The sequence below is a fragment of the Tetrao urogallus genome (assembly GCF_951394365.1).
Source record: "Tetrao urogallus genome assembly, chromosome: 17".
In the NCBI taxonomy this organism is placed as follows: Eukaryota; Metazoa; Chordata; class Aves; order Galliformes; family Phasianidae; genus Tetrao; species Tetrao urogallus.
Genome location: NC_136830.1, coordinates 9,582,997 through 9,609,651, shown reverse-complemented (window position 1 = coordinate 9,609,651; position 26,655 = coordinate 9,582,997). Strand labels below are relative to the sequence as shown.

The window sequence follows — 26,655 nt, the reverse complement described above, 5'->3', positions numbered from 1 at the left end:
GTACTGCTGTGTCACCCTGTGGTGGCAGTTGATATTACAAGCAAACAGAAAGAAACCTTCATTTAACAGTTGGGTTCTCCTGGTTGAGCTGCGGGTGCACAAAGTGAAACCTTCACCTTGGCCCTTCCTCACCAAAGGGAAGATGCAGACAAGAAAGTTTTCTTCACATATAAGAAACAGTAATGCTTCAGCTGGAGTACATCAGTAATGCTGCTGGAAACAGGTAATGATGGGGACTGCTTCTTTAGAAAGAAATTAGATCATCTGTTCTTCTTCTCTGCTATGAGCTTGGGTGGTGGTGGGCTTGCAGACCTTAGAAGTTTTTTCCAACCTTAATGATTCCATAAAATCCCTACACAAGCTGTAGCCTTGCTGTAGCTCACACAAGGGATGATTTGGAGTTATGGCATGTCCTTTTTTGGATGTCATCTGCTTGCTTTCCCCGTTCATTGCATGGAAGGACTAGGTAGCCTTTAAGGGTCCCTTCCAACTGAAACAATTCTGTGATCTGCAGGAAATAAGATTTGGGCTTTTTTAACTTTTTGATGTTTTTTTCCCCACTGTTATCTTGGATTCCCCCCAGATACTTTGGTGAATGTCTCACAATCTTCAACTTTATCTTTCAGCACAGCTTTTCCAGGTAGGTTCGAAGTGACCCATTTAACACACTGGTGGTGGACACACCAGGAGATCAAACAATCTGACAGAGGGCCAAGAGTGTGTGGTAGAGCTGCTGGATCAGTTCTGTCTGCTCACCATTACAGAATCACAGAATCACAGAATGGCCAGGGTTGGAAGGGACCTCAAGGATCATGAATCTCCAACCCCCCTGCCACATGCAGGGCCACCAACCTCCACGTTTAATGCTAAACCAGGCTGCCCAGGGCCCCATCCAACCTGGCCTTGAACACCTCCAAGGACGGGGCATCCACAGCCTCTCTGGGCAGCCTGTTAACTCCCCATTCTGCTCTGGTCCTTTACAGTTTCAGCTAATAGGCCTGTCATCCACAAACTCCATTAGCCCAAATGAACCATCCAAGCTTAGGTTGGTCACCTCATGCTCCAGAGATGCACTTTGCAGGGACAGAATTAGAGTTTGAAGTAGGGAAAGGATGAGAAAGAAAGCCTTTCTTCTTTGTTGGCACTTCTTTCCTTTTTTTATTTTTCCTGGCCAAGGGTGTTGTTTGTTCTCTGTATTCTTTATATCACTTTTTATTAAGTTGGCTATGCTTTAGTACATGTAATTGTAGATTACACCTGACTATATATGATGGATGTAGGCATTGTAATATAAATTGTAGTGGTTTTTTAAAAGAACCCATCACAGCTGACAAATGCAACATTCAGTTCATTTCCAGTCCTAGATTACTGTAACAGTCATCAGAATATTCTCTTGCATAGATAATTTATTTGAATGTTTTTGCAGGGTATCCTAACAAAGGCTTGCCTTTAAGAGGCTGTTTCCTGCCTATGGCTCTCCAAACTGTATTTATAAAGTAGGGCAGGTTGCAACAAATTATGTGTGATCTATATGAAAACTGCACACAAGAAGTGTGGAGGGAAGACTGCAACACCCAACCGTTCCCATTTGTTGTAGGAAAAGAGGAACAACAGTGACCCATATAATCCAAGTGGGTGAGGTTGAGATGAGAAAAAGCAACCTTTTGCTTTTGGGGAAGGGGAGGGGAGGGGAGGGGAGGAGAAAGGGGAAGGGGAGGGGAGGGGAGGGGAGGGGAGGGGAGGGGAGGGGAGGGAAGGGATTACAGTATTTGGGAATCTTTAATGAAAGGAGAGAATGTGTGTATGTGTGTGTGGAGAGATGGTCCTATGGGGATGCTACACAATGGAAAAGCGCTAAGCATATTAATAATTTATAAAACAATTAGTATGCAGCTTATCCCACAAATTCATATCTGAATCCAGATCCAAACTGTCCCTAATGGGTGCATTTAGCCTTTTTGTTCAAACCCTGCTCTATTTGTCAATGATGCTACTGGCCTCAGAACAACTCTTCCAGCCAAGTCTTGCTCTAGTTTGTTCCTGTGTGAAGCCAGAGCTGATTCACAGAAGTCTGTGAAGGAGTCCCAGATTCACTCTGTGGTGAATGAGAACTGATTAAATTCATTGCAAAATGCCTTATTTAGCAGGTTGAGATGAAGCAGCATTAAATAATGCTACAACGCTTTCATAAACATCAGAACGTATGAAAATTATTCAAAACATCATTTTCCTCTTATTTGCTAGTAAGAATTAGACAGCAAATCACCACTGCAATTTCTTTGGTAATACAAATACCAGAGTTGGAGCTTTGCTCGAGTTCTGCTAAGAACACTTAGGAGTTTAGTGATGGATTCAAAAAGTGCTTTACAGGTGACCTATAAAATTCCTGTCTGTGGTTCATCTCCCCTGTATTTAATCCTAAAACATACAAACTCTTTGTTGGGCTGTTAGAAATCTATCTGGTGGATTCTAAAAGAGGTCAAACGTAGGTGAGCTTTGATGCTCTGCTTCGGGATGTTGAAGGTGATGTAAGAGAGATCCTGTTAATTCCGTGCCTCGAGGGCGCTGCTCCAACAGATTGCCTTGCCAATCACAAGCAGAAAAACTTCCAAGAACACGAACTGTTTCTAGGAAAATGGGACCATGGGATAAAATAAGGGCTCCTCGCAGCACAAAGCAGGTCACCCACAGCACTGAGCAGACGCCCATCGCTGTCTGAGCTGTGGGAACAGATCCTTTGATGCTGATGTGTGACTAAATGAGGCAGGTCAGAAGCCAGGAGATGGGGTGGAAAGAAATAGGTTGTGACAGATACACAGAGACGTCTTCACATGTGTTTAAGCACGAGCGGGTTTGATCACTCAACTTAATTGTTGGCTTCAAATGATGATAGTACTTCAGAAATGTAACAGTGAATGGAAAAAGTCTCTGATTTTTTAATCTGGACGTTTCCCTGATCACACATTAATTTACTGTTAATAATTTACCAAAGCAACAGCTCATCAGGGACTTTTGATGTTTGCAAAGCCACAGTCCAGAGTGAAAAAATAAGAGCTGCAAGGATGAAATAGGAAAGTTACGTTTAAGAAGAGCATTTCTCTCCTGACACCTCTTAGAGTATGGGCACAAACCAGTCCCAGGGGTGGAGTAATGCATCAGCCCCACGGGCGCTGCTGACTCAGTTGTACCCACAAAAATACAACAGCAGAAGGGATTCTCATCACTGTAATGACAGCGATGTGAACAGTCTGAGGAACAGGTCTGAATTAACTGATGAAGTGCAGAGTAATGTCTATATATGTGCAAGCTGGCCAAAAGGGAAGCCAATGGGATTCTGGCCTTTGATTCCTGAATGTTCTCATTTACTTATGGCAAAGGCTAGATCCAACACCTTGTGCCATGTACAGGTATTGACACTCTCTCATGGAAAAGAGGTCATTTTCAATTGAGTCTTCTTCGTAAGCTCACCCACTACTTTGGTGATGAGAAATCACCACCAAAATTATTCTTATAGCATTTGGCTACAGGATTCAGTTAAATAACATAGCAGCTCCCTGTCTGAGGAAAAGTATAACTGTTTGAATATTTAATATGCATGAAAACCAATTAACTGTGCCTATCTGATTCAACCTCATAAATTAATAACACTCCTGCTAGACTCCCAGCAAATCAATTGGAATTCAAGGGCCCTTTAAAGGTTAGTTTCAGATTCCGAGGTAAAGGAATATTAGTTTGTCATTAACTCACTCTGCCTGCCTGAATGGTTTGAGCATTCTGTGATTTGTCCATAGAGAAACTTATTTCAGAGCCAGGAATGTCTTTGTGGCTTATTGCAACAATTTCCTTTGCATAAGGTCAGCAGAGAGTTTGATCCCAGTGTTTATTTTGAATGGAACCACAGGTACCAGTAAAGGGCATGAAGCAGCCTCCCAAATCTCTCCCTCCTTGTTTCTATTCATGTTTTAGTCAGTTCTGTGCATCCAGCATGTCTGTGCAAACCATTCTGTCTGCAAGCTCTGCTATACAAACATTACCTGAGCTGTTCCCATGAGGATATTGGGGTGCTTGGCCATTAAGTCCCAAGGCCAGTAGTCAAAACCCAGCCAGCCAGCTGCCCCAGACCCACTCCCCACTGAGCTCCTTGACTCATCCTTCCTCCCTCTCCCTTCCTCCCCTCCCATCTCCCCCAGTTTCCCAAATCCCATTGCTTTTCTTTCCCATCTCCCACACTGTGCTCACCCTTGGGACATGAGTGACGTGGTTTAGTGGCATGCTGGTGATGAGCTGATGGTTGGGCTGGATGGTCTTAGTGGTATTTCTCAACCTTTATGAGTGTATGATCCTATGATTACCACTGGAGAAGCACCTGGATGATACCAAAACACCTAAAACCAAAAGCTTAATGGCCACCTCTGGGGCCTGCTATTAACCTTCATGGCACAGCTGCACTGGAGTCAATGCAGTGCGTTACAAAACTTCATTTCTTTTTGAGACCATAGTCATCCTGTACTCCTCAGTACTGCTTGGTCTACGAGTTTGTGAAGTCTTGCTATGTGGTCTGACAGTCATGAGAATGAACAGCAAGTGAGAAGGGATGTTCCCACCTACCTGTCAGGGGCACAGTCATTATGCACAACGTTTTACAAACGAAAGCTAGAGTGACCAGATACAAAAGTCGTATTCCTCAAAAAGAAAAGAAAAAAAAAACAAGCAAGAGAAGGGAGAAGGGGGATTGGTTTTCCCTGTAGAAGGTTACTACTGCATGTGTTGTTATTAAAAGGAGTTTTTTGGGCTATGGGAGGCTTCAGTCCACTTCTATGTGCCCCATCTCTGCCTGTTGAGAGAAGGGGAAGCATTCGTCCACATGGCAGAAGTACCAACCCTGCTGTGTATGAAAAGCTTCAATCCCTGCAGGTTTGCTTGTTCCTCTTGTAAAGCAAGGATGTTTTTCATTATCATGAAATCATATGAAGAATTTTAAACTGCTGAGTAGTGGATAAAGCATGAGAATTTTAGACGTTGAAAATGAGCTACATAGTTTCCAGTCTCCTGGGTTTATAGTTTTATTCTACCCTTGGGAAGAATAACATGGCTAAACGTTGGAAGATACTTAGAACTTTTTCTTCAGAGAAGTAGAACTCAGCATGGAGCCCTGCGTGGCCATTGACTCTTGCTGTGACCTCCTATCCCCAAACCATCTTTTGAGTGGAGAAAAGTGGAGGAAGGCTTCTGGGAACATCTTGTCTGCTCTTCTCAGAATGGCTTGAGCCCATTCTGTAGGGCTCATATCCTTGAGGAGCCTCATAGCCTTGAGTCTAGCCAGAGAATACTTTCTTAGGGAAAAAATAGGAAGTGTTGTTCACAGCACTCCTTTGTTCATTCTTACGGTCTTTCTTTCTGCCTGGTTGTCCAGAAAAGTTAAAAAGAGAGGCAATGATGGGCAGCCATGTGATCATATTGAGAAATATCAAACTGTTGAAGGCAAGGTTGGATGGGGGCCCTGGGCAAACTGGTCCAGTGCCACATCTGGAGGTTGGTGGCCCTGCCTGTGGCAGGGGCTTGGAGCTTGATGATCCTTGAGGTCCCTTCCAACTCAAGCCATTCTATGATTCTGTGTTTGCTTAGAAGGACACTACTTGCAGTACTGTTGGGTTACTGTTTCTCTGCTCCCCCTTAAAAACGTTCAGTCTCTTTTGTTCAGAGCAGTCAGAAAAGAGCAATGTACTCATCTTTGCCGTAGTGAGCACAGAAGCCATGACCTGAAGTGAGGCTGTTGGACCTCAGCAGCTCTGCTGCCATAAGGATCAACTGTGCTCATCTTCCCTTTGAGGTAAGAATCTTCCCCAGGTTCTTGGAGATTAACCATCTTCTCACTGCAGTACATGAAGCCATACTATTGTCTGAGCATCCTTTTTTTTTTTCTTTACCCACAAGTCAGTGCCATTTAAAATGTAAGCAGTATTGTCCCAGCACAATATATTTCTTGCATTTCAACCCATCTTCTCAAACCACTAAATTCAGCTGCAATGAGTGCCTTATGGCAGAGCCTCCATCTCACAAACCTCTTACTGACCTGTCATTATCACAAATTGCCCTGAATGTCTGACATCTCCCGTAGCTCCACGTGTCTTGCAGAAGGTGAGTCCGTGTTCCCCATCCCTACTGAAATCAATTCTAAAAGCAACTGTGCAGTGTGATACAAACTGCATCTCCTGAGCTTGTCTGGTGTGTGTTTAAAGTCCCCTGAGAACATATCAGAGGTTTTACAGCTCCAAAAAGCCCATGCCCGAGCACTAATGGGTGAATTGGCAAGCAGATGTAACCTTGGCATTTCTTACTGCTTCCTAAAGACATAAAATCCTTTCTTTCATCATGTTTATAGATCAGTAGGTTCTCATTCTGTCTTATATTCCAGGAATGCAGCCTGAGAGATGATCAGTGCCTATGGAAGTAAAAAATATTGCACTTACACAGGTCTTTATTGTGTTGACAGCATCATGTCTTGTAGGATGACATCTGCAAACAGGAAGCAATGGCTCCATTTGAGACAACTGCAGAACTCCCAGTGCTAAAGGTGGCTCATTCATAAAGCCCTGTGCACATCTCCTGTTTGCTGTAACTTCAATGAATGAAGTGCTCTCAGGAAAAGCCAGACACAGACACCGTTCAGCCTCAAAGGTCCCTCCATTTTGCTCCATTATTATTATAAAGTGGGTGTTATAAAGCTTGTTTTCTTATGGTATATGGCACGGTTGGAGCCTGTTCCTTTCTGAACGCAGGCTGTCATGCTTCTCCTCACTAACTTTAAAACCGTCACGGAAGAAGAACTTTATTTGCTTAATTTGTGTTTGGTTTTGTTGTTTGTATGTTTTTATTGGTTATTATTGGTTTTTTTTCTCCCATATCCTGGGTTTTGGAACTAAGCACGTTGGTTTTCTTGCTCTCCCTCATGCATCCCCCAAAGAGAATTCCATCATACAGATGTAATGCTCAGTAAGGACTGCATCTCTTGCTAAAAATTGGCCAAAATAGTCCGGGCCTGAGCCTCCAAACTCTTTAAGTAGATGATTTTCAGGCAATCTTTAATATTTTTGCTAAGTCTAGCATGTCACTTGGGGTCAGTTGGCAACCTCAGCCCAGACCAAAGGAAATGCCTTTGCAGCTTTGATGCCATTGGCTGCCGGAGCTCGCTGAATACAAGGGTGTATCCAGGGGGGTGATGCAGGCGCAGTTAAAAGGCACTTAAGCAAAGGCCAGGAAAAGCCCGGGGTGCAGCGCGCGGCTCTTCGTTTCATCCTCTTTTTTTTCTCCCCATTCCTTGGACGCGTTGCAGCGCTTCGCAGTAGAGGAGCCACCCGCGAGCAGCGCCCCCTAGTGGCCGATCCGGGAAGCTCCGCTCAGCGCCGCTCCGGGCGGCTCCCTTGGCTGGGTGCCGCCGTGGGGTCACGCCTGCCCGGTACGCGGCGCTGGGCTTTCCGAGCCGCCCGCCTGCCGTGCCGCAGCCTCATGTCCTCGCTCCCCGCCGGCACCGACATCAAGAGGGCTTTGGACAACAGCCCCGAGACAAACATCGAAGATGAACTCCCCGACGGTCCGCCGCAACCGCGGCCGAAGAACTACCTGCTCCTCAGCATCCTCGCTTGTTTCTGCCCCGCGTATCCCATCAACATCGTAGCCTTCGTCTTCGCCGTCATGGTGAGTCGCACCGCGGAGGGCGAGGGCGGCTCTGAGTGCGCGACCCCCGGCTTGGGGCTGCGGGTGCGAGTAGGGCGATCCGCGGCTCTTGGCTCCCGCCCGTTCCCTTCTGCTGGAAGGGGGCAGAGTGGGAGCGGAGGAGCCGGCATCGGAGTCACTGGGGCAGAGAGCATCAGCCAGGGGGTCCGTAGCACTGTCCTAGCAGGTAACCGGCTCAGAAAGCTTTATCAGATGACAAACGCGGAGGGAAAGGCAATTCGAGGCGAGTTTTCAGTTTCAGGCTGTGTGAAGGAGGGAAGTTTATCCCAGTTAATGAGATCTGTTGCATCGACTGACTCGCATGCTGAATTGGACTTACAGACTGGGAAATTGGACTTACAGACTGGGAAAGCGGCAGCCGGGGAGCAGAAATCAAGTGTGCGCATCAGTTAGGAGCTGTTTGCTTCAGCTGATCGAGTCTGATAGTGCCACTTTTTTGGCAGTGAACAGCCTCTTTTGCACGGTGCTGAATTTGTCTGCAGGAAAAGCAGATGAAACAGGCGTGATTTGAGATTGTTGGCAAAAAAGCTTTATGTTCTTTGGGAATGCTCAGAGAACGGGCTTACTCCTCCATGTCGTAACCCATTTGCATAGCTTTTAATAATGCAGCGATCCCGTTAAAACAGGAAGGGCTGATAGAATCCTCTTCTCCAGGCTGAAAGTTGCAGAGTCAGGTCCAGAGTTTTCTGATAGGATGTACGATCAGGGTAATGCTATGCATGCTGCAATGTATTTCTGTTGTTTAGGAGGTGGGAAGGTTTTAAAACATGTTGTGTATTTTCCTCCTTTTCTCTGACAGCCACGTTGAAAAGGTAAGCGAAAATATTGCTGTCTTTTTCCAGTTAGCTGTTAGAATACTTGCCCATCTCCAAAGTATACTAAAACAAACTCTGCTAACACTACTAAGATTGATCACAATCATACCCTGATGTTGGAATATACACGGAAGTAACTTAAAGCAACCATTCCAAGCCATCTTCATGACCATTTTTGTTCAGAAAAGAAAAGTATTAGCTGTCTTTTTAAATTTTTTCTCTATTACTAATTACACACCACACTCTTTTCTTTGATTTGAGGAGAAATGCGCCAGGTTTGGTACCCAGCACCTCTTCAGTTAGTGGGCATTGCAGGTGCTGTTTAAAGGAGCGAGAGGTGATGATGTGGGGCTGTGGGATCTGTTCACTGTGACAGTGCTTTCACTTCGGGGCTGTGCAGAAGTTAAATGCTGAGGGCAGAGTTTGGCCCTTAAGGACTTTTGCACCCCATATGGAGGAACGTCTGCCCACGCCCCAGCTGAAGTTCACGCAGGCTTTGGGAGTCAGGCTGAAGTGACTGTGTGGGATGTTTAGAAACCGAGGTGGGAAGAGCACTTCCTGAGTGTGAAACAATCTGTGCAGGTCACAGCTGTGCGACTCCTTTAAAGGAGGGGAACCTAAAACTCAACTGATAAGTTCCACTGCGTGTGGATGCCTTCTGTTTCAACATGATTCTTTTCCATCTTCTCCATGAAAATAACACATCTGGCTTGTTTTCCACAGCCCCATCGCCTTCCTTTTGGGGCTGCAACCTGTATCTGCTCCATTCACCTCTGCTCCAGGTTCTGCTTTTAGTCACTGCTCTGCTGGGACCTGCATCCCCCTCTCTCTGAGCACATTTCCTTGAGTGGAAATGCTAATTCCTTTCCTAAGTGTTGATGCTAATATACAAGAGCAGGTTTCTTCTTTTCGTACTATAATTTTGTATAGTTTGCCTGAGATCTTGTGTCAGAAGAGGTCTGGACCCACAAAAGCAGAATTCTCTGTACCAATTTCCACTGCCTAAGATGAACCCAAGGGATGGAAAAGTCCCGTTGGCATGCAGAGGGGCATGCCCCTTTCAGCACCCTGTTTGTATGTGTCTGTCCTCCTTAAGCGTTCTCAATTCAGACAATGAAAATAGCATTCGTGCTAAAAGTAGAGTCTGGGCTCCAACACACCCCCGAATTAAATGACAGATTTGTCTTCGGTCTCTTCTGTTGCCCCACTTACAGCACTGCTTTTCTCACTCTTTTCTCACCCTTAGGGGTACAAATCTTCCCATTCCAGGTCTTGGGTGACTTGATTTTTGGACCTTTCCCAGGTCCTCCCTGTTGTGACGATAAACTTTTCTTGCTCTCTGCCATCATTGTGACCTGGTAGTTCCATGACCCTTGTTGGCCTTACTCTGTACAGCACCTCCAGCTGTCCTTATTTCAAAGATTTGTGTGGCAGACTGGTCATCTGATTCTGGGTGGCTTTTGTAAGTGCCTTTTACGTACATGGACACCTAATAGCCTACAGAACATTGCTACCTACTTGGATGGGATTAAGCAAGGCTCCTCAGCTGTTCTTAAGCACGTTCGTATTGTTCTCATCTCTGCAAAATGGAACAGCTTTCCTGTCCCATAACACTTTCAACTTGTCCCCAGAGTGACAGAAGTGCAGCGTTTGCACAGAACTGTACAACGTGCAGAACAAACTATGCTGTCTCTGAGTTGTCCCCCCCAGGTCCCTCTTCTTTCTCCTTCTCTGCTTGTTGTTTGCAGCGAGGAGTCACGCTGAGCCAGCACATCCAGTTCTCCTTTGGTCTGAGTTAGGGTGAGTATCTCATTTCCAGGCACAGTCAAATAAGATTTGTGACAGTCTGGCTTTTGCAATAGCACAGAAAATATTGATCAGGGCACCTCTGTCTGGTCTGCCCAGAGTGTTAAGAGATGGGGGGGAGGATTTCTGTACCACTTCTGCTTCTACCGTCAGCAGTCTTGTGGCAGCGCGGAGAAGAAAACGCGCGTTGAAAGGGGATTCGTGGTTCAGAGCTAATTCAGCACTTTTCTGTTCATGAGAGAATTTGCCTCATTTCTGATCAGGGCACATGAGGCTGGTGTCAGTCACTGCGATTGCTCAGTGAGCAGCTGCAGAGCTGTGGCTTTAGTTTAGTCCCTGGCTACACAGAGTGAGGTGGCAGCACCTCGAGAAACTGTCTGGTATCAGGCTGACAGTGGCTGAAATTCATGGGAGAAGTCGGTCAGAGCAAACATCACACACAGATGCTGTGTTCTGCACACACTGCAGTCGCTGGAAATAATCACAGATGGAACGTTGACAGCTGTGACAGTTAATGTTGCCTGTCATGTTGAAAACTGAAGGCTCAATCTGAGGATCCTTTGAAGTAGATGGAAGTTAATTTCAAGCTCTAGCCCAAAGCCTCTTTTTTTTTTCCTTTTTTTCTTCTTGGAAGCTGTCTAAATGGCACCATTTCATTTAAGCCTCTTAATAAAGAAGCTTTCGTCTCCTTCCTGTCTCTCCCAAATCCTCTTTTTTTGTCATTAATGCTGTTTTCCTGCTCTTTGTCGCGGGTTTCTATTAAAATGGCATTACTTATTAAACTGCAGAGGGTGAATTATTTATGAAGCACCTGCAGGAATCACGCGGGTGTTCTCCAGGCTTCCTAAATACATTAGCAAAATAACACAGAACTGCAAGCTTATGCTGCCCCGTCTTCCTTACAACTCTGGCCTTACTTTGAGACCACATGTACGGGGACTTGAGTGTTTGCAGGACCACTGGTGGTCATGGGAAGCTTTTCCTTTGGTGGGCTTTAGTGGAAGCAAAGTCATGGCTGGGGTGTCAGTGATGCTTTTCCAGTGTTTCTCCCTGTAGCCACAGTCATGTTCTGTTGCCAGATGCAGGAGAATAAGTCATCCTGCTCATGACCAACGCAGACCGTTTTCCATTTATTGACCTTCCTGAAAGGCTTTTTTGAGAAAACCTAAGAAAGCTCTTCTGTAGACAAGAACAGTCTAGAGTGAGTTAGAACAGTGGAGTTACTTGTGCGAGAGGATCTGTGCCAGCCAACCCTTTCAACAAGAGGTTGCTCAATAAGCAGATGGAGATGGAGAACCAGGGATGCCTGTGCCACTGTTCTGCCTGAACAATTACGTGAGGCCAGCCCAATACTGTATGGAAACAAGCCTTGGGCAGGCATCCTGCGTGTTTGTGCCCATCATTTCCATCTCTTCCCACTTCCCCCAGGAATTTCATTAGCCAATCCCAACAAAATTTGGCAGCCAAGAGAGGAATTAGAGGTATTCCTTAGGGAACTGTAACAGAGAAATGCTTAGGCACGTAGGCTGCCAGGAAGAGGAGAAATCTATCAGTGCTCTCCTGAAGGGCAATCAGCAGCTCACTCTTTCTCAGACACGAGAGTAAATACCTGTACTTATCCTTGAGATGCAATTCTAGGAATATGGGCTTCATTGCTCTGGGACTGCCTTGGCAAGAGCGATCCTGCTGCAGTGCTAACAGCGAGGATGTAGCTAGTCCATTAACTCCTGTGTTCACTAATTGACAGACCACACAGAGATAATGTCTGTCATTATTTTTCCGCTTGGCAAAAAATGCTCTACAAACAGTGCTTGGTGTCCCATGAAGTCTAAAATGAACTTTGGTAGCCACAGTGCTTTTCTATGAAAAAGAGGAAAGATAATTAGTGAGTTGTTTCCATTTTTTTCAGTGGTAACTATCTGAACAAAGAAGGCAACTGCTGGATCTGGGATTATGTGCTGATGGAAGTTATATAGCATTAAAATAACAGGAAATTCAGCATTAAGGCTAAATAAGTTTTTGAAGGTACATAGCAAATGGTGGTCCTGTACCTGGCTGGCATTCTTAGTGCCATTCTGAGGCAAATCTCAGTGCTGTACTGCATGGTGTTTATGATCTGAGTGAAAGCACGTGGAAGCTAATGAATCAAGCTGTCAAATCTTGCATTCAGCTGTGGGTCGGACCGCAGGATTGCACAGCAGTAAGGCAAGTCTCACAGTCACAACATCTGTGTTTCCCAAGCTGAAGATGATGACATTTCCACATGGCAGAAGTCACTGGTGCTGTGACTCGCCTTGCTTTGATGAGAGAGAGGTGCATGGAGCCTTCCAACGTGGTTCAGCTCCTACTGTGAATTCATTGGCAGCATCACCTTTAAGATCCCTCATGCTTCGGAGCGACTCATTTTCAGGAGAATTAAATCACTTTAATTTAATCACCTTTGGTCTTTCGCCCTTGTTCTCACCGAGATCTTTCAGGTGATTTTTACCCTGAAGGATCTCAGCCAAGCTTTTATGAAATACACAATGGCAAAGAATTAGAAGGTCTTTGCTCTCTACAGAAGAGCTCTTCTTTCCTTCGGTTTAGTTCCATTGCTTTAAAACCATTTGAATAATCTCAGATTAAGTTTAAAACCTCTCTAGCTAAGAGGTCTATGTGATAATGAAGGCACTTCTACCACTACAGGAGAGGCAGGGTTTGGCTTTAAATGGGGGAACATTGATCCATACAGTGCTTGCTGCTTTCACTTAGCAGAAGTGTTTCTTCATTTCCTGCTTTCCAGTCTTAGATCTCCACTCTTCTTTGCTACCAAAAACATTACTCATAACCAAAGCACACCAGGTCTGATCTCACAGAAGACTGGAAGATCAGAGGGATCCCATCACACCTCTTTCCGTGTCATGAATGGAAAACATCTGCCTAGATGAACTTGTGCTGTTGAGATAATATGTCTGATGCACACCTCTGAATGTACATGATAATAATTATCAGTGTGTTCTAACAATGCAAAGGATCAGAATTCCTAGCACGTGAAGATGGCACTCAGATGTGTTCTCCAGATTACCTCCATGTCCTTGTTTCACCTTTTCTGCTGCTGCCTGCAGTCACATTGGTTTCTGTACAGATGCCTGTGTTTGTTGGCTCTTTTTAAAAGAAGTCACAAATTCTGTTTCCTTTTTCTTTTTCTCTTTTTTTTTAACAGGCTTTAAACAGTTATAATCAAGGAGACATAGAAGGATCAAGAAGACTGGGTCGCAATGCACTGTGGGTTGCAGTTGCATCAATTATCATTGGCCTTGTCATCATCGGAATCTACTGCGTAGTTCATTTCACAACGGTAAGCAAAATACTGTCAGTTCCAATGCAAGCACTTCTTGTCTATGCAGGGCTTCAGAATAAGAAGCAAAGGCAGTCAAAACTACCTCTGTTACACATTTTCCAAAAGAGCAATTTTTACTTTATTTTGGAATTCAGAAAATGCTGTTTTCTGTCATTAAGTGCAAACGACTGTGAATATTCTGGAAACTCTTGCATTTCCCATAGGCTTTTTAATTATGGGGCAGTTGCTTTCTTTCTTTCCCACCCCTCACTGCAAGATCTAGTGCACAGAAACCCGTAGAGTTCAGGTAATTACATCCAAAGGTGTTAATTTTCAGTCTCACAATGTGTCCAACATTACTTTTTTTTTAACTATAAGGAGGAGAAAACAGTCAATTACTATTTTACCATTTGATGCTGAGGTGGTTGTAACTACATGTAAAGCTACTGCCCATGCAATGCTGCCTCGACCTGCTGCAGGCGCAGGTTGTTTGCTCACTGCAGCTGATCTGCCTTCACACAGCTGGAATGGTGGTGAAGAAATTGAGTCCCAGTGGCTAAGCAGACTGCAAGCTTATTAGCAAAGAAGAACAAAAGTAATTAGAGCTCAGACATCCTTTCTTAACTTTGTGCAACGCTGTGTTCTTTCCTCCTCCCAGTAATGTGCCCCCTCCAACAAAACAACCAATTTAAATCAATTTATTGTTGGCTGTTTCGGTTGGAGAACCTTTTTTTCCCTGGCTTTCCAGCTCACTGTACAAACTTCTGTGTGAACTAAAAATAGAGATCACCTCAACTGACACACGGACATCTCGGAGGGCTGGAATGGAGCAGCTGGTCAAACGTGTGCCACGCTTCAGTGCGCCCTATGGAACTCAACAGTTAATGGAGCTGGGGGCCGTTGCTGTAGGATATTGGTGCCACCAAATCAGAAGTGACTTTCATTCATGATTATCCCTTGCATTTTGCAAACTCTTTTCGGTACAGCCTGCGTTGGGTTTGTTGAGCCCTCACAGATTTAAAACCAAGTCAGTTCAGGCTGGGAGTGCCAAGTTCTGTAATTGACAGCAGCAGTAAATTCCTCGGTTCCCTTCTGCCACCTTATCATTTCCCAAACACGGAGAGCACAAGGGGAGCAGCTCAGGCTTTTTTTCAAGTGGAGGGAGAGAAGGGCAGCATGAGGAGTGGCAAAATACACTGAACTGAAGCATTCACATTAACTAGGGCTCAAATGTCTACATTCAGCTGCATTTAATATTTCACTTCCCCAACAGTGAGATCCTGTTTGCAGAATGTGAATGAGTCTTTGTGCCCACTGAAGAAGTTGAAAGTAGCACTTGACGTCTAACTAGCATTCGTAGGCAGCTCTTTCCTACCCTCAAGGAATTATGCAGTGGTAAATCAGTATATTATGACTTTATTACTTATCTTCTTAAGTTTTGTCTTTTTAGGATTGTTTATTTTATTTTTAAGAATGGCTGCATTGGGCAGAAGCATTTTTAGGTGCCTGGGAACCGTCAGCATACTGCTGGGATAGTAATTTCTTGTACTGAATGGTTTCCATAGAGCTGTCTTGGCCAAATGGTACTTCCAGTTTGTGAGGGCTGAAGCGACAGCTTTGGTGGATTCATCTTGCTCCCTAGTCTTCCTGTCCCTTTCCTACCTCCCTTCTCCCTGTAGCCCCTTGGAGATCCCTTGTTTCTAAGAAAGTATTTGATAGGGGTGACAATCTTTATTTTTCTAACGTGAAAATGAGTCAATAGGGGCACTCAGCTGCCCTTTCCACTCTCTGTGCTTACCTGAGTCTCTTTGAGTTTGCCATATGATTGGCATGGATGGCATCGTGTGCTCCACGCTGTGGTCTCACATCCGTGTACTTTTGTCATCATTGCATGCAGCCACTTCATAATCTCTGCTCACACAAAGTAAACCTAGTTGATTTAATAAACATGCTTTGACATTGGCAAACTGGTACAAAAAGGCCTTAATGGGATGAGTCAGCCCTGTCACTGATTTATTTGATTACCACGAGGCACAGTTTGATGTTTCTATGATACACATACGTATTTTACATGAAAGTTAATTTAGACTTCACCAGTATGTGTGACAAACTTGACCTTTCCAGGATTCATTCTCATGTATTTACCAACTACCATATTGCCCAGTTGCTCCCACTGATATTCATTTTGGCTTTTCTTAGCCTTAAAGGATACGAGTCCCACTGAAAATTGTCATTAAGATACCTCCCTTTTCTTCTTCTTGCACAACTCCATGCTTGCTGTTTGCCATCTCGTTTCCAAGTTGTGTTGGTACTTTATCTATTCTCACTCGTCTCCTTCAGTAGAATTCTTTACCTGCCCTGCTCTGAGGGGCTGGCTGCTCATCCTGGAAAGGATTTTCCTTCTCCTGCCAGAACTCACAGACTTCAGGCCTTCCCCATCATGGGAATCTCTCTGTTCAGCTCTTTTTCAAGTGCAACGTGTAGTTGTCCATCCTTTGCATGGTGGAGCTCAGGCTCTCCCCTCTACAAAGTCTCCATGAAGCCCCTGTTGGTCTTCACAGAAGAAAGCAGTGCTGTTGGTCAGTACACCCCAGTACCTTGCAGTCCGAGCCTTTTCCCACGGGCATTCACCTCAGTCAGAATGCAGCTCCTGCAAGAATGGCCACAATCACCCCAGTTCTGAAGAGGAGCACCAAGGATTCCCCACAGCTGTGACCTTGACAGCTGCATCTTCTGAAGCCTCATCTGGGTCAATGCATCCGACGTGTCAGGGAGTTTTGGAGGCAGTGCCCTGCAGCTCATCACCACTGCAATTGCAGTCTCATGCCATCGTCTGTACAAACTCTTACCTTGACCACCAAAGAACTTTTTTGCCACTCTTGAGCATCTCTCATTGAAACTGTTAGGAAGTGAGTGCTCAGATATCTTTCCAGATCTGGACATAAGTTCCTTCAGCATTCACTGGAAAGTAATTTGTTCACTGTGAATGGTATTTCTAGAAGACTAGTTTGGTAAGGTCACTGTCTAATGTGATGAAACTCGGTGTCCTCTGAATAACAGAACTTGTGCCCTATTAAAGAATCTAGACAAATTCACCTATTTTTTTCTGAGATCTCTTCTTGCTTTTTGGTACTCAAGCCTGTGGTGTGTTCCATCCTGCTTTGGAAAGAGACTTCAGTCCTGTGCTTTAAGCAGAGCTGAGAAAGGTTCCCCTGGAACCCCACCAGCCCCAGCCAGGAGAAATCCCACTCAGTGGGTAGAAATGGTAGAAGCTGTGGAGAAAGAGTGCAAGAAATTCCCAGTTTGAACAAGTCTAGCAGTAATTACACTCCCACTAATGATTATACTTCCTTGTAGGACAGCAAGGTCAGACATACATGATCCTGCAGTTCATTTGGACCGTTCTAGCCAAATCTGTTGCTTATGAATTATGGAATGAATAGGAAGGGGCATGACAGAAGAAGTTTTGATGCTCATAATTCATCCCTGCAGTGGCTTGTGATTGCCAGTGACACTTGAATAGCCTGCTAAGGGGAGTGACCTGGAGTAAGCTGCCCACAGAGCTCTCTTTGCCCAGGATCTGGTGATGAGATCATGGACCTGCATGTGGTAACAAGTCACAGACCACAGGAACACTCAAAGGGCTGTTATGCATCCTACTGAAAAAAGACCAGCAGGAGCTGATAGGCTCAGGAAGAGGAAGGTCCTTTCACTTTTCAGCAGGTTCCTACCTTGGAGCCTTAAGCTTCCTCACTTGCTTTCCTTGGTTTACTCATTTGCCAAGCAAGGTAAAACAGGAATAACAGCAGGAGACACCTGTGCCTGCATGGAATCAACAGCACTGACTTTCCATTTTGCAGATTTACTCAGTGCAAAGCCAACTCTGAGCTTGTGCTGCTGCCTCGGAGAGCCTCATTTGTCCTCAATATTGACATGTTATCTTTAACAAACATATACACACAGAGAGCCCGGAACAGGGCCCACCCACACTTAGGAATCATCTACTTTCTGCAGTCATAACCCTGAATGCAGACAAGGGGAAATCATCACTTTCATTGCTGGAACTGACTTGTCTGTTTTGATCAACATAAACTGGGGTGTTCCTTGTTATGGAGTGCAGTCACCAAGTGATAAGCTGCACTGTGCACCCATTCCACTCCAGGCCCAATTTCTACTTACTCCATTCTCTAACTTTTAACCTATCTCGTCAGCTTCTCCTGCACTCGTGTCCTGCCAGTCCATTGCACTGAATTACATTTCCACTGCTTGCTCAGATGTAACTTAAACCAGTATTTATGTCACCACTGAGTATAACTGTGCATATGTGCTCATAGGCATGTTGTCCATCAAGAACTGCAGTGAGAGAAGGGCTGTATTTGTCTGCAGTGAGGAGACATAACAGCAAACTGAAATTGGGCAGTGCTGTGTGCCACAGCCTGTGTGTGATGCCTGCAGTATGCCTGGCTAGAGAGTAAATTGAATTGAGAGATTAAATACTTACTGATGGGTTACACTCAGCTCTGAGCCACATCCTGAATTGTTCCTGTGCTTCTGAGGCCCTTTTCTCAAAAAAGATGTAGGAGACAAAAAAAAATAATAATAATAGAGAAGATCTGAAAGGTATGAAAAAAATCTCTGCGTGTGGGAAGACAAAATGAACATGGTCTCTCTGGCTTGGAAAATGTGGGAGTCAAAGGCAAGCAGTTGGAGGCAGCGAAAGAAGGTAGAGGGGGGTTATTTGATGTCTCTTATGAATGAGATCGAGAGATATCAGGGGAAAGCAGCTTTAAGCTAGAAGATACTTTTCATGTGACATACAGTGCTGCTGTGGAACTGATTCCTGCTGTTTGCAACAGACACCAAACATGCAAATTATTTGAAACAGCAACAAGAGAAGTTAAGAAAGAAAGCTTAGATGCAAAGATGCAGATATAATCTCAGCCTCAGAGAATTCCTAAGCTACAGATTGCCTGACCTGGAAGGCAATGAAGAGAGAAATATCCTCCAGGATTTGGGCTTTTCTTACACACTTCTAGGTGTCTGCAGCACGTCACTGTTAGGGGCAGGATGCTGTGGGTCTGCTCTCACCCAGTACCTCCATTCTCCCGTTCTTTCATGAAGCCTGTTAGTAGCCTTTCCACAGCAAAGCAAGGTTCGTTGAAGCCTGCTTGTCTGACTGCAGGGACCGATCTGCTGATAGCAAAGCACAGGGCACAAACTTCAGCAAAGTAAGAGCCCGTTCCCTGCCACTGGAAGATCCCAGCATGCATTGAAAAATTCTGTTCAGACTGACAGATACCTGGTGCCATTAAAAACACTGCTTTGATTCAAAGCAGTATTGAACCACTAATCTAGAGGGATGTTTTTTAAGAGTACAAGTGATACTAAATAATGTATCCATGAGATCTGTAGAATTAATAATTTAAGCTCACAAGGCAAACTCTCTGTCTTTTCCCCCTTACAAAACGTATTTTTGTGTCCTTGCAGCATGCTATCTGAAGACCAGGACTGCACTTGGAATACATCACCATGTAAATCTCAGGAGAGGAAAAGTAAGAAGAAAAGGAAACCCATCTTTCCAGACTGTTAGATTTGACCCTACAAGTCTGCAGAGGCATGTTGCTGATGGACGCAATGATAGCCCAGTTAGTAAATCAGCATGGCGTGACCAGGTTTTCCAAATTATTTATTTATACAGAACCTCAGTATAAAGAAGTGTTGATGTGTTTTTTTTTTTTTTAATTTTACCCTAATTTAATTTTACCCTTACCTTGCCCTAACAGCTCCCTTTTCTTTCTCACTTACATGAAATGTGTGCTGGGTCCATGACGTTCCCTGGCTGAGCCAAGCCAAAGCCAACCTGTCTTGACTGTTTCTAGTGCACACTGTAAGCTCTGATGCACAGCCTGCTGGAGCTGGTGGAACTCCTGTCACCTTCAGTGGGTTTTGGATCAGGCCGTGAAGGGTTTTTGTATTCCTGTACAATAGTCTCAACATAACAGAATCAGAACAATGGGTTGGTGGTTTATCCCACGGTGTGATTTTGTAATGCTGTGGGTGTACTCTGACTTGGTGGCTGCTTTCTCCTGTCACCCCCAGCCTTTAGGTCTTTGCATTGGGTTTTTCACCACCTGGGACCGATTTCAATCCCTTCATTCTTAGAAGTTACTTTTGTTCCGTAGCATCTGTATTTTTATTGATTTCCTCTTGTTTTGTTGTCCTTCCTTGCTGAACTCCCTTAACTCCGCTCCAGACCTGCACTAAAGTTGCACTGATCACATTTTCCTCTTTAAACTCCATGTATATAAGAAGTTTTTCTTTTTTTATCTCACAAAAGCTCTTTTTAAATAGATGTTCTTTCTCATCCCTCTGTTCCTATAGCAAGTCGCATTGTTTCATTGTGTTCTGCTTTGTTCCTGTCTTATTTTTAATTCACCCTCTCGTCTTGCTATGAATATTCCATATATCAGCACGGAGATGGACAGACTTTTCTACACTCACTGATTCACGTAGACTTGCTGATCCTGAGTTTCCCCTCAGTGAACAGCCTTAGGCTGCACAATGGATGCCCTCTAAATTACTGCAGTTTCTCAATACCTTACGAAAATGTAGAGTGGGACAACTAGTTTTAATTAGCTGAAAACTGTTGGAAAGAATGTATTTCTTTTTATCACCCAAATATGACGTGTTCAGAGGAGCGAGCTGCGAGCGTTGGCACAGATGACGGCATCTTTGGTGACTGTGGCTCCATTTGCTTTGATTGTTCCTACACCTTCGAGCAAGCGATGCCAACTTACACTTACTCTCCTTGCAGTAACATAAATCTGGACTGAATACCCAGAAATGCATGGGAGTTGTACAGGTGCACGTGAGCAATGAATCATGCCTGGCAGTGGTACGCCTATTATTCAAGAAAAAAAAAAGGAAAAAAAAAAAAGAAAAAAAAAAAGTCTCCCAGCAATGTGTACTTGTTAAAGCATATGCCTGGAAGCAGCATGTATTTTCTGTGCCTTGGTATTGTGTTTTTAATGTGCTTTTTTTCACTTTTCTTTCTGCCAGCTTCTGTTTTTCATTGAAGTCAGTGATGCGCAGCCTGTCCTTAATTACTCCAATACAAAACTTCACTCTTAATCAGTGGAATGAGTTGATTCCTTCAGCACTTACACTGATATAATTTGTACATGGCAGAATGTGGCCACTGGTTGTGATGACCCCAAGAAGTGGCTGTTCTGTGAACTTCTCTTTGTTTTTCTGAATACTATTTCAGTGGTCTGATAACGTCTTGTGGGACTTTGAGTAGCTTGCCTTATTATCAGATATGATACAACTGTCATTGAGAAGTGGAATAAAATCACTTTTACTTCATCTCCATTCTGGTATGTGGGAAGTTTCTTTCCTGTTTTTTGTTTCAAACAGTGGTTTCCCTTCCTCAAACTTATCGGGTGATTTCAGAGGTAAGTCACTGGAAGCAAACGTGGGATTTCTGCCCTGCTTTGTGCTGTTGAACCGATCTGCACTGCAGCTAAAACGTGCAGAAGTCGTTTGAGATGAGCTACCATTCAGCAGGTTGGGCTGTTGGCTTTGTTTTCAAGGCAGCATCCAGAGAAAGAGTGATGGGGCAATATTCAGAATGGGCCATCAGTGTTCTCAATGAGGCTTTCCTACCACGGCTGGGAAAGGCAGCTAGGTGAGCTCACTCCAACAGGTGACACAGGTCAGCACCCACTGCTTTGCATTGCACTCATCCAGGTGAATACCACTGCATCACTGCAGTAACACTTTGTGCACAGAATATTCCATCCCAGCACTGCCACTGAAACCAAAGCACGTGGAATGGGAGGAGAGAAAGAGTTTCCAAGTTCTCTGAGCATTAGAGGATACACAACTTGAAGTAGTTTCTCGGAGTGCCTAAGCAGAGTGTAGATCAATAGGAGCAAGTCACCTGGTTTGTTCGGATGCTTTTGAAAACCATAGTGGAAATCTAACTTGCATCTTGAGGCTCATAAATATCTCTGAAATCTCACTCATAGGATAAATGGGAATTGAGCCGTTGTAACTTTGGTGCTTCTGAAGATAAATGCTGCTACCTCACACTGCTATTGATTGGTATAAAAATAAAAGCTTTATATTAAACCACTTGATGTGACAGATATGGGGAAATGCAGCAATTCCTCTAATGTCCTTTAGTGCTTCTGTGTCATAGGTAATCTTATTTTTGCTTTACTGATATATTGATATCATTTCTCTTCATTTATTTATGCTTGCATATGCTTCTAACCATGCTTGAGAAATGCAGTTGAACACAAATCCTTCTCCTCCCCTCTTGTGCTGGAAATGAATGCACTCCTTGTCCAACCAAATCACGCTGTTGTGGGTTTGATGGACCCAGACAAAGTGAGGTAATCAGCATCTTAATCCAGTTTGAAGAAGAGGAAATAACATCTCACTACATGAGCCTCAAGACCTTGGGTGCCAGCAGTAGCTGTGCAAGGCAAGATGCTGTTGTCTGACTGAGAAATTAATGTCTTCTCCTTCTTTTGAGAGCCACGCAAACAAATTTCAGTACCTATGACAGGCACGGGAGATTACATGTCCTTCATCACCATCTGTCTGGATTTGGATTTGACCCATTATTACTATGCATTGCAGCTGCCAAGGCAGATGGAGAAAACAAGAGTTGTCTTGAGCATGTTGTGATTTTTGCTATTTTGTAAAATAGAGGGGGGGGAAAAGCAGTAAGATGTATTTCAATTCAACATCTGTGCCCTGATCAGGAGAATAGTCTTCCTTTCGCACAGCTGCTCCAGGCTTCCCGTTTTTTCTGCAGTCTTCCTGCATGCTGAAGGCACCACTTATTGCCCAGAGTCCAACTCTCTTTTCCTTCCTGCATGTATTACAGGCAGAGACAGATGGAAACTTGAAATTGCTGGCCTCAGCTCCTGGATCAGATTAGCATCTTTTGCTTCTTCCAGGGCAGCTGCATTCTGCAAAACAGCAGCATGCCTGTATCTTGATACGTAACCTTAGAGCATGGCTTCTAAATATACGAGGAGTTTCTTTGCTGCTGTCTGAAGGGGGTCAGCCAGACACTCAGACAACACGGGGTGTGCATTTCATCACACTGCACAGCAAAGAAAACATCAAGAGGACAATGTGGAATTCTTCAGGTGCCTCCCTGCAAGCACGTCTTGAACATCAGCGCTGGTTCCTCAGTTTGTGTGGCTGCAACCACAGTCTGTGAGCGCTGTGGCTCATGGCTCCAGAATCTGTTGCTTTTGTGCCTGTATCTATGGGTACACAGTATGAGCTGTGCCTTGCCTCTTGGCCCTCATCATCTCAAAATGAGGCTGGATACATCTGCACACATCTCCCTCTAGGCTCTTTTCCTTACCTGGACGCTGGCTTTGCCAGTATTGAAGATGGATTTTGTTCCTAATTTGCATCAGTAGGGAAGAGATTGTGCCACCCTCTGAGTTAGCCTTTAGTTTGTATGTGCTGTGTATGCATATATGCACAAGAGAATGCATTTGAAATACCAGATTCCCCAAAACAAGTGAGATTTAAGTGAAAGGAAGTCACTAATTGACATGGGACTAAGTTGGTAAGCCACATCCTGCTGTGTGCAGGACAGTCCGCATGCCTGCAGCTCTTCCAAGAATCATAGGCAGTGCACAGGCAGGTCACTGAAGGTGTGCAGTGCTGTGTTGGAGGAGAGATGCTGAGCAGGGATGCGGTGCTCTGCCCACAAGTGGTTTTTATGCTCACTCACCATTTTCCACCTCCCAAACACGACGGCATGTTCTGCATGTTGTTCTGCATGCACCACAGCGGCACTCCTGCCTTGAAATGTGAGTGAGCCTTCAAGGAGGCGGCCCAACTTGACTTCCTCTGCAGCCCGGCCAAGTGGGCTATATTCAGAAGTGACCTAAATGGAGAAGGGTGGTATGAGAGGGATCACTCAAGCAATAGAAAGCTGGAGGAACAAACACAGCAGGCCAAGGTAGAACGGAAGGTTATAGAAATTTACTGGGGAGGTTTCTGCGGTTTCTTTTTTCCTGTCTTGGGCTCTAGGATAAATTCTGCTGCTGCTGCCAGCTGATTCACTTGTTCTCTGTGGCACAGAAGCTGCAAGGAGCACTTGCTCATATATCCTTTATAATGCGATCTGTGTCATGTCTGAATTTGATCTGCTAGCTCATGACTGAGGATGGCTCCTCTGTTTCTATGTATCTATCTGCAGGGCTGAGTCAGCTTCCACTTAGCTTGTAGCTACTTCTCTGGCTAAATAAGTTTGTGTTGTCAGATACCAACGGATACATCAGGATTTTAAAACACACAGTCCAAGATATTTGGCCACTACATTTAATTTTTCAACACATTTCAGGCAAGAGAAGGGGAAGCTCCAATGAAATGAAGGGATGCACACCAGAGCAGCTGATGAAACATGGCAGCCACATCTACATGCATCTCAACCAGAGTTCAGCTACTTTGGATTTTAACCAACTCCAGGAGATCATCCAAACAAGTCAAGTGGGACTTTCACCTACAGCACTGGTGGTTGTAGCATCCCTTCCTTGTGTTAGCTGATGAAGAAGGATGGGAAGTGGTAGCTCTAGAGCATAGGGCTGACCGAATGGTAAAGATGTCACTTAACTCCTCAGCATTCACTTGACTCCATTTAAACTGTAGTTGCAATTTATCATGCAATTTACGTGATACTTTCTGTGGAGATGTGGGTAGTTAACCCTAGCTGGGTCCTGAACAAGATACTGTTGAGTGCTGCCTTTGTATTTAACTAAAAGGTTTTGCAATAGTCACACAACACAGCATCGCTTCCCTTTGGCTGACGACTGGGGAAGTCATGCTTTTAAAGGCAAGATGGGGATCTCTGGCTCATCATTTTGTCTAATTCTTCTTGGTGAAAACATTTAAAGTCACTATTCATGGGCATCCCCCGGAGTTGTAGAGCAGAGTACACAGCTGAACACCTGATGAGAAAGTTAATGTATTACCTATGTAAGGAGTGCTGACTAAAGGCTAAGTGGCCTGTTGCTGTGTCCCTTGTCTCATAAACACGGCAAAACTGAAGCTTGTCATCTGTCAACAACAGACAGTTCCAATGGCAAGTGACTCCTCTGGTATTCTCACTAACCAGGAACCTCATTTGTGGTGAAGAAATATGGAAGACTGGATGGAAGAACACTGTTATGTCCTCATGTGGCAATAAGAGCAGGAAGGTTAAGAAAGGTGTGTGAAGGAAAGGGAGTTTGTAGTCCTCCTTTAGAATGTGGAGACAGGCCCTGGGTGAGGCAGGGGGAGTTTTGTACGCCCTTCAGATTGCAGAGCATGGAAGGAGGCAAAAAAACATCACAGATTTGCCTCCCATGAAAGGGAGGAGCAAAACTGCAGTGCTCCGGAGATTGAGCGGGCGGATGAGCTCTGCCAGGCCATCGTGGCATGTCTGCAGCTGAGCTCTCACTTCCCACATCTCCTTTAGGAACAGCTGTGAGCGAGCTGGGCTCTCCTTCAGGCTGACAGGAGAAAACGATACTGCAGTGCACGTGATGACCATGCATGTGCCCACTGCTTCCGTCCCGTCCAAGGCAAGGAGCTCCCAGAGGCTTTGGAGTGACGCTGCGTGGGGAGCAACCATTCTATCTTAATACCAAAGCTTTAAATCAAGACAAGCTTGGACTTTCCTTACCAACAGCCTTGTGGACTATCAGCAGGCTTTATTCTGGAGTCTGTTACCAGTCTGTGGTTTTTTGTATATAACAAAACCATTGCAAAGCAGAGATGAGCCCTAAAGTGGAGATGCTGCTGCTTGCAGTGCATCTGGTTCTGTGGGCTGTCACAATGGCTCAAAACGCAGCGCTGTGAACCTCCAACCTGCCCTGCGTGCGCATTGGTGCCAGGGGAAACCAAACCATCGGGTCAGCAGGCAGAGTGCTAACCTGTGTTAAGTATCAAAACAACAACAGCTGCATTTTGTAGCAGTGTGAGAGCTCTGCGGGAGCTGGGGATGGGCTCACAAGCCCTGCGATGGCTGCTCCCATGCTCAGGCATTCTGCCCACGGAAGACAAATTAGCAGCAGCTGTTCCTGCAGGCGGGCAGCAGGAGCCAGCCACGCTCCCAGGGCTGGGCACGGGGAATCTGTCGAGCCCAGCAGAATTCTTCCTCCGCGTCACAACGTGCCACAGGGATCCGATAGAGCAAAAAAACCCCTTCCGTCCGTTTGGTCCGAGAATAAAAAGCAGTTCTCTTGCAAAGGGAAACGCGGCCCGAAGCGCAGCCTGCATCAGAGAAAGGAGAAAGCAGCGGACTCAGAGCTCGGGTGACGTGAGACAGATGCAGAACCACGGCGTGGAACTCCGTGCGTGATCGACGAAAAGCTTTCCAACTTCCAGCTCAGAGCAGCGCTGCAGCCACCACCGCACAATCGCAACGCATTTCCTGCCCGGCGCGGTGCTCACTCGTTTCTCATCCCCGAATCAATCCGGAGCCCCAGGAGCTGCCTGAGAGCGGCTGCCCGCCGCCCTTCGCAGCCATTCGGCAACGATAAAACAGACGCGGGGCGGCGGTAAAGGCTCGGAGCGGGGCAGCGCCGAGCACCGCACGGCCGTCGGGCGGGAACCAGCGGCGCGGGGCCGGCTGCCGTCCGGGCGAATGGCGGGGCACGCGGAAGCGGAAGCGGTGCGGGCGGGGCTGCGGGAGCGGCGGGCATCGCGGCGGGCGGCCCCGGGGGGCTCCGTAAGGCGGCGGGTTACGCGTGGCCGCTGGCGTTTTGCGTTTGCCGCTCGTTCCCGAGCTGAGAGCTGTCGTTTATCGTCTGCGCTGAGCGCGCTGCGGTTCTCAGGTGCGTTCGGATGAGCGGTGCTTCTCGCTGTTCGGCTCGGAGACCGGGGTGATGCCGTTTTCTTTGCCTCCGGCTTCTGAAATGCGCGTGGTGACCTGGCTTCTGCTCTTTTAGGCCCTTAAAA

At 45.5% G+C, this 26,655-nt stretch overlaps 1 protein-coding gene across 1 annotated transcript; it reads left to right on the top strand.

Annotated features, from left to right (window-relative positions):
• Positions 1-7,506: 7,506 nt before the first annotated feature.
• TMEM233 (transmembrane protein 233) lies at positions 7,507-20,949 on the top strand (the record flags this gene model as incomplete). Its single annotated transcript, XM_079543693.1, is given in 5 exon segments — positions 7,507-7,695; positions 13,558-13,692; positions 20,734-20,802; positions 20,804-20,834; positions 20,837-20,949. Coding segments are annotated over 5 exon segments (537 nt in total).
• Positions 20,950-26,655: the final 5,706 nt, after the last annotated feature.